General features: G+C 43.2%; 3 protein-coding genes across 3 annotated transcripts; all 3 read left to right on the plus strand.

The window, feature by feature from the left end:
- Positions 1–219: 219 nt before the first annotated feature.
- LOC310956874 (claudin-4-like) lies at positions 220–1,672 on the plus strand (the record flags this gene model as incomplete). Its single annotated transcript, XM_083927249.1, has 3 exons — positions 220–354; positions 730–972; positions 1,199–1,672. The coding sequence occupies 3 exons, from the start codon at positions 220–222 to the stop codon at positions 1,670–1,672; spliced, it is 852 nt and encodes a 283-aa protein (XP_083783375.1).
- A 1,837-nt stretch (positions 1,673–3,509) lies between these two features.
- On the plus strand, positions 3,510–4,142 carry LOC310956875 (claudin-4-like; the record flags this gene model as incomplete). Its single annotated transcript, XM_083927250.1, has 1 exon — positions 3,510–4,142. The coding sequence occupies one exon, from the start codon at positions 3,510–3,512 to the stop codon at positions 4,140–4,142; it is 633 nt and encodes a 210-aa protein (XP_083783376.1).
- A 1,822-nt stretch (positions 4,143–5,964) lies between these two features.
- Positions 5,965–8,004, plus strand: LOC310956562 (claudin-4-like). Its single transcript, XM_083926836.1, has one exon. It carries the CDS (start codon positions 6,382–6,384, stop codon positions 7,357–7,359), a length of 978 nt encoding a protein of 325 aa, XP_083782962.1. The 5' UTR covers positions 5,965–6,381; the 3' UTR covers positions 7,360–8,004.
- Positions 8,005–8,211: the final 207 nt, after the last annotated feature.

Below are 8,211 nucleotides of genomic sequence, written 5' to 3' on the forward strand. Positions count from 1 at the left end.
TCACAAGTTGCTTCTCTCTGTATCACGTTTACATTTCTCTGTAGATCTTTGTCATCTGAGTACCGAATGTGGTCAGGAAAACATAACAGCTGACAAGAGCAGCTAACTCTCTATTTCAGCAGAAACAAGAGAAGATAAATGCTTTTTTGGAGTAACTGGATATTTTTGATGGCTTAGGTCTTTTTTTTTGTTTATTTCTGCATAACTGAATCTTTTAAAATGGGAGGCCAGGGCAGGCAGATCGGGGGTCTGACACTGGTTCTGGTGGGTGTTTTAGGAGTGTGTTTGGCATGTGGACTGCCAATGTGGCGTGAGACGTCTTTTGTGGGATCAAATATTGTGACGGCACAGACGGTAAGTTGATGTACTTCACAGAAAAATTCCTGTCCCATGCTACAAGTTGAATTCAGTCATCTCTGTAACAACAAATGCATCTTACAGGCTAAAAAAGAAGGGTTATCTACATGTATATTTGTCACAGTATAATTCTGGATTACATTGAAATGTTTCCTTGCTTTAACTTACAAAAGAACGTACCAAACAATAAGAAACCAAAGGAATTGAAAGTGAATTTTTCAATCCTGCATTAACACAGAGCAAAATCTTTTTAACACAAAAACAGGAATTAAGATTTTATGTTTTATCATCAACACTTAATGAACATCTCTTCATGATAATCTTCTTTTTTTTTTTAAATCTCACTGAAGATTCCCTCTGTCTTTGTCTTAGGTGTGGGATGGTTTGTGGTTACACTGTGTTATTCAGGCCACAGGTCAGATGCAGTGCAAGAGACACACAACATCCACCACTATGACCCCTGACATCCAGGCTGGACGTGCCCTCACACTGATCTCCATCCTCGCTGGTCTCCTGGGCTTCATTGTCACCCTCCTCGGAGGAGGTGTAGTCAACTGTAGTGGCACTCCAACTGATCCTTTAGAGCCTCCGACCGACTCTTCCTCCAAAAAAAAGGTGCTGAACACTGTAACATTATACATTGAAGCAAGGACTTTTTGACTTTTAATCATGAAATGTTACTTTCCTCAGAACAACAACTTTGGGCTCCTGCATGTTATTTAGTTTGTGGTACTTTGATGAAACCACGTATCAATCAAAGCAGAAGTTGTTTTAATGTTGTTTCACTACTTTTGAAAACTTGAAATTACCTTTGAATCACTGGCATCCTCTCTTTGTCTAGGTGTGTCTCCTGGGTGGAGCTTTGTGTGTCCTAGCTGGCATCCTGTGCCTGGTTTCAGCCAGCTGGTCAGCAGCACTAACCATCTCAGTCTACAATGACCCCTTTGTGACTGCAGCCCTGAAGAGAGAGGTGGGCTCCTCCATCTACATAGGCTGGGCCTCCTCTGTGCTGCTCCTGCTCGGCGGCGCTCTGATCTGCTGCGTCTGTGGGAAGAAGAGGAGAACCCCACCTCTCTACTACTCCTACATGCCTTACAGCACCAATACCGAATACGATTCAGCATCCCACATGGCCACCCTGAGGTCTGACTTCACAGGGTCTAACACCTCGAGGATGTTTGACCGCCGAACGCCAAGTAGGATAGAGCACGTAGCCCAAGTGCATGAGTATGACTCCCGGAACAAAACCTGGAGTGGGCTGTATAATCAGCCAAGTGACACAACGAGGAACTACTCAGGAGACGTTTGGACATAATCTGTCAGATAAGGGACACCAGTTAAGGGAAAGGGCTTATTCAGGGGAATGAAGCCAAATCTGGTGTGTGACATTCCCAGCAGGGCCACAACAATGTCTGGTGAATATCATTAGAGTATGCTCTACATGTGGATGGGTGAATCTACTGGGATGATTGTTCTGAGAATGACTGAACACAAGAATCACTTAAAGGTCCCGTAACATGCTCATTTTCAGGTGCGCACTTGTATTTGGGGTTTCTACCAGAACTTATTTGCATGCTTTAATGTCATACTGTCTGTCTGAATATAACTGTATTCACCTTCTATCGGAAATGTCTACTCCGCCTCCTGAAAAAACAAATATGTCCAGTATATCTGCTATACATTTATGGTTCAGCAGGTCTTATAGTTTGAAAGTTATAAACATCATACACGTCAATGAAGAAATGGAACAAGATGATGCATGACATATATTATACTAACATTATGAACTATTATTATTTCAATAACTATAAATCTACTTAAGGGGTTCATTTTATAAGCTGCACTGTCATTTAAATAGTCAATAGGTTTCCTGTTTTCCTTTCTTTTTTTTTATCTTAATCTGTTTTTTTGGCAGACAATTAATTAAACAAGTAAACATTAAACAACAATTAAAACGCAGATTTAGGACTGCATGATCAGCATGTTATAGATATACCAAATATATATATATATATTGGTATATCTATCTGTCAAATCTAAAGAAACTTTTTTTAAAATTAGATTAAAATAAAAGTATAAATACTAAATATTGCAGTAGTTCCACAGCCATGTAAAAGAGAAGAGTGGCACAGTTTTTCATTTCAGATTCACTGCACTGGCTCGTCTTTATATGCAGGACTGATGGAAATACTATATCCTTACATCATATTCTTATTTGGTTGGAGAAACTCCTTTTTACTACAATGAATCCCCTGAATGAAGGTCAGCTACAGCTTCCCTAATGTCAGTAAAGTGCTTAAGTGTCAGTTCTGTGTTCAGGGACAACTTTTGCAAATATCTGCTGTGTCACATACGCAACATGGTATATAATACTGACCGCATCCACACACGGTGCTCTGTAGCTGACCTCCCTCTGATAGGAGAAGAACAGGAAGGACTTTGTTGAGGGGTGTCGTCATGTGAACATTCAAAACACCTGCATGGCATTACCCTCTACTATCAATGGGCAGTATGATCTCTGCCAAACGGAAAAATATCTTAGACTACATCCACTGTGAATGAGCACAGTTCAGTAAGAGAAACTTCTTTTCTTATGTAAAATTGATTTTTGTATTTAAAGGTCACATGAAGAAGTGAAATGAGTAATAAATAGGCACTACATTTAAATAAAAGGAAATTGAAAAGAATCAAAATGAAGTATAAACTGACACTAAAACTGAGGTAGCCTTGATGACATTCAGTCAGTCTTCACATAATCGGTATCCCCAAAGTAAACACTGCACTCTCTTCATTACTGGTGAATGCTTTCAAAATTCTTTCTTAATGTACAGAACAACAGTGTTTGTGTGTTAATGAAGAGGGAGTGTGTCTGTGTGCTGCAGTGATTTTGACCTTGTAGGGGCTTCTGTGAGCATCTCAGGGGAGAGGAAATCTGGTCAGGTGAGATTTCTTTACAAACCAGTTTCAGCTGAGAAGAACAGTAGCAAACCCCTCCTCTGACTTTCCCTTTTAACAACAAGACCTGCAAGTGAGGCAGCAACTGTCAGATTCTACTCTAAGGGGGGTATAAGCCTCGACCTGCTCACGGGTGAATTACTCAAGCTATGCAACACACAGTCCAACCTCTTTGAAGAGACCTACTGAGCTTCAGCATGGTGTCTGGTGGAAGACAGATTCTGGGTTTTGCCCTGGCCGTCATCGGCTTTCTGGGGAGCCTCATCATCTGCGCGCTCCCCACATGGAAAGTCACAGCTTTCATCGGCGCCAACATCGTCACTTCTCAGGTGATCTGGGTAGGTTTGTGGATGGACTGCGTGACCCAGAGTACAGGCCAGATGCAGTGCAAAGTCTACGACTCTCTCCTGACCTTACCACAAGACCTGCAGGCTGCCAGAGCTCTTGTCATCTTCGGCATTATCGTAGGGGTCTTTGGGATCATGCTCGGCATGGTTGGGGGCAATTGCACCAACTTTGTGGACGACGAAAGGCAAAAGGCAACAGTGGCCATCGCTTCTGGGATCAGCTTTCTCACTGCGGGTCTCTTAGTGATCATCCCCGTCTGCTGGACCGCCAACACCATCATTCGTGATTTCTACAACCCCATCATGACCAACGCCCAGCGGAGGGAGCTGGGGGCCTCGCTCTACATCGGCTGGGCCTCTGCAGGGCTGCTGTTCCTGGGTGGGGGCCTCATCTGCAGCTCCTGTCCCCCCAGAGATGAGAACGACTCCGATGTGAAGTATTCCAAGGCTGGCTCTGAGCACAGCAGCAGGGCCTTAGTTTAGACCTGCAGCGCAAAGCAAAACTGGGACAATCTGTTGGAAAGAGATAAGACAATGAGTTTAATGGAAGTTTCATCTTTTTTGGTCCCATGAAGAGTCCGACATTTAGAACAATAATGTCTACAAGAGCGCTTGCAGTATGTGTGTGTAACTTAAGCATGTTTTGGGTTTTTTTGTCTTTCTGAAGCAAGTTTAGTCTCAAAAACATCCATAAGAATAATTCATGTTGTACAATGCGCAGTTTTTTGATTCTCTAAATGGGAAAATACAATTATTTATTGTATTTGACATCATTATGGAGACTTTCACATAGTTTTCCTTCCTCTGTTTTTGTTTATGTTGTTCATCAGTGCCACACATCATTCTGTCTATGATGTGTGAGATTAAGAACATGAATGCTATATATTAAACACATTCTGTATGTATGTGAAATCTCTTGTAAGTGTTTTGTGTGTGCACCTGTTTGAATATCATTTTTTTCAGATTTTGTTTGATTGATGTTTTTCTCTGTACTGTTAAAATTAAAGTCACTTGTAAGGCATATTTGTGAGCATGCTTCTCTTGAGTTCTGCAGATCTGGTTTTTCAAGTGTGTATGAAAGAATCCTTACAAACACAAGTTGTTCTACAATGTATATTTTTAAAAAGTGGGTTTCTTCTGTCCTGTTAACATGAGTATAGAATTATGTAAAGATAAAAAAATAGTTTGTTATAATGTTGTGGGAGAAAAAAATGAAGAGGCACAAAAAGTTTTCATCTGAACTTTACGAGGACAGCAAGATTAAAGATAATTTTGAGCCTGATTAAAATGTTCAGTAGTGTGTGTGTGTGTGTGAAAGCTGTGAGCGCAGATCGGCAAAACAACGGGGGGATGAGAAGGGGTCTCCCGACGCTCCCGGTGCATTTATCTCGGCTACTCCCGGTGACAGAGTTAACCCATTTATCGGTCCAGTCCGGTAAGGGAGGGGCCACATGGGGGGCCACGGTAGCAGAGGTGTGTGTGTGTGCGTGTATAGGTGAGCGGCAATATAAGACGCCGTGGCGCTCAATTGGATCACTGCCCTGACCGCAGGTGTGTGTGTGTGTGTGTGTGTATGTGTGTGTGTGTGGGTTGGGGGTTGGGTGTGTGTGTGAGTGTTTCAAACAGGTTTTTTCTGTGCAGTAACTGCTGCTAGATTGAAACTGGTTTTCTCCCAGGAGATTGAGTAACACATCATCATTCTCCTTTTGTTACACACATTCTGCATGCATGTATTATTAACATGCACAAAAGCATTGCCAGACTAAGCATTACAGACTATGACACACACACACACACGCACACACACACACACGCACACACACACTGAGTTCACACAGGTATTAACTTTTTAATCAAATCAAATCAGAATTCCCCTTTTTAAATTTACAATCCAATTCAGCATCTCTACAAAAAGATGGTGTGTGACAGATGCATCGTATTAACATGTTTAAGGCACAGATGACTATCGTTCTTTTCGCTTCATCCTAAGCTTATCATTTCCAAAATAATCTCATCAGATAAAGACAACAAGGGAGGGAATTGGTGATGTCACAGCTATCTCTCTCTCTCTCTCTTTCTCTCTCTGTTTTTGTCAACCTCCTCCCCCTTTATTTCCCTGTAGAGTAGGTGTGGTACACCCACACCTGACCAGTAGCACACAGACAGCTGCACAGGTGACAGAACAGAAAGAACAGAGAGAGAGTAAGAGAGAGAGAGAGAGAGAGAGAGAGAGAGAGAGAGAGAGAGAGAGAGAGAGAGAGAGAGAGAGAGAGAGAGAGAGAGAGAGAGGGGATGGGGAGAGAAAGGGGGGAGGAGATGACAAGATATGAAGGAGGAGGGACGATAACAGAGGAAAAAGTAGGCTGAAAACAAATGAACTGAGGCTGAACTGAGACACACCTGGACTCAAGTAAAAGCTACTGGAGGCTCGGCAGACAACAGAGACAGTCAGACAGGGCTCTGCGTTCCTGGGACAAACAACATTGCAACTGAGGTGAGACAATAGCTGAAGAAATGTTCAAATATGGAGGCGTATGAAAACTGCCCCATCATGCATTGAGAAAGACTGACAAAGAAAAGCTCACAGAAAGTTTCAAGAGAGGAGAAGAGCCACCAAGGGTGACAGTGAAAGAAGCTCTGCAGAAAAGAATAAACAGCACTTTTCAAAGTTCTGTGAAGATTTCTCAAGCAGCTCCAGAGATCTTCCCTCCACCTCAGCGTTATGGCCTCTTTGGGGATGCAGATGCTGGCTAGCGCCCTATGCCTCTTGGGTTGGGCAGGGGTCATCATCAGCTGCATAATGCCCATGTGGCGGGTTACGGCATTCGTAGGAAGCACCATCGTCACCTCCCAGACCATCTGGGAGGGCATCTGGATGACATGCGTGGTCCAGAGCACAGGGCAGATCCAGTGTAAACCGTACGAGTCTCTCCTTGCTCTCAGTGCAGACCTGCAGGCCGCCAGGGCTCTCATCGTTCTCGCCATCGCTACAGGCAGCGTAGGCCTCATTCTAGCCTTCATTGGAGGGAAGTGCACTCGGTTTTTGGACGAAGAAGGAGGCAGGGTTAAGGGCAAGGTGGCTGTGGCAGCAGGGGCAGTTTTGATCGCCACAGGGCTGCTGTGTTTGATTCCCACATCGTGGGCGGCCGGGTCCGTGGTGAAGAAGTTCTACAGCGCCTCCATAGATGCTCAGCGGAGGGAGATTGGAGCCTGCCTATACATCGGCTGGGGAGCATCCATTCTGCTTATTCTGGGAGGGGGTTTGTTCATCAGCTCAGCATGCCCCCTCAAAGCCCACAATGCTGACAAGAGCCCTTCTGTCCGCTACCTGGTGGTTCGTTCCTCCAACGGGTCCACCCAGGCAGGTTCTCAGCGCAGCAGAGTACCACCAGCAACGTCTCAGCCTGTCCGAGCTGCGTTTCCCAGGTCTCAAAGCAACGATGGAGCATCAACAAAGCCTTCGCTTTACACAAAGACTCCCTGGGAAGATGGGCCTGAGCAGGGCTCGGGGCTGGGGTCGGAAAGATCATGGGCACCATCAACAAAGTCTCAGATGAAAAGACCGGAGTCAACAAAGTCGGAAGACAGCGAGGCGCCATCTACAAAGTCTCAGCTGAAACGAGCAGAAATGGAAGAGAATTTATCAGTCGAGAGTGAAAATGAGGATGCGTCTGCAAATCCAGCAAGAACATACCTATAACATGGACACAACGTTTACACACATTTTACACAGAATTACTTAGCAGAAGTTGTTTACTTACTTTGTCACTGTTCACTGATGAAAAGTAGTTAAATATATTCAAGTATAGTTCTTGTTATACTTCACCATGTTGCCTTGAGAAAAGGACAGAGGGGGAAATGTCTGGACTACATTCATCATTATGAAGGATAGTTGGGTGCACATCAGCTAAACTCAAAACAAAATGCAATAACAAACTAAACCCATGTTCAAGTGAAGTACGCGACTATTGTCTATTATTTAACCTTTTTTTCTCACTATTGAATTGCACTGAATGAGGATGAATCCGTCCGCATTACAAATGTTACCTCAGACTGTTTAGCTTGTTTGTGCCTGCCGGATGTACAGGAACCTGAATGCAACATCAGTAATGAAGGAGCAACATATTTTAGCATATTTTTTTTATCATTACTTAAGATTTCAGAGCACTGCATTTTTTAAAAGTAGGGGCTCATTTGATGAAGGATACAGCCATAAAAAACTCTACTTGTCGTTACACTTTTTAGATTTTGCCTTTTGTTACGGCTGTGAAATGTAGTTTTATGTGTATTTTGTTTTACAGATATTGTCATATACTTGTATGTTAATGTTTCAATAAATGACTGTTATTTGATTGAGCCATTTTTCCTTTAAAGTATACAGCATCTCCCTGGACTTTCAGTCCACTTCCAGGCTATTAAAATCTACACGACAAACTGGTTTGACAGAGAGTGTTACCAGGGGAGGTGTGGAGGGTAAGAGGAGGACTTTGTGTTTGAAGAGGATTCAAATTCAGTTTCAGTGAATCATATTGTTTGAGTTTTCCTAATCAAA

Source organism: Echiichthys vipera (genome assembly GCF_963691815.1).
Source record: "Echiichthys vipera genome assembly, chromosome: 14".
Lineage (NCBI taxonomy): Eukaryota > Metazoa > Chordata > Actinopteri > Perciformes > Trachinidae > Echiichthys > Echiichthys vipera.

What these genes read in the sequence shown, in the direction of transcription:
- LOC310956562 (XM_083926836.1), top strand. Translation starts at nt 6,382, where the DNA reads ATGGCCTCTTTGGGGATGCAGATGCTGGCTAGCGCCCTATGCCTCTTG.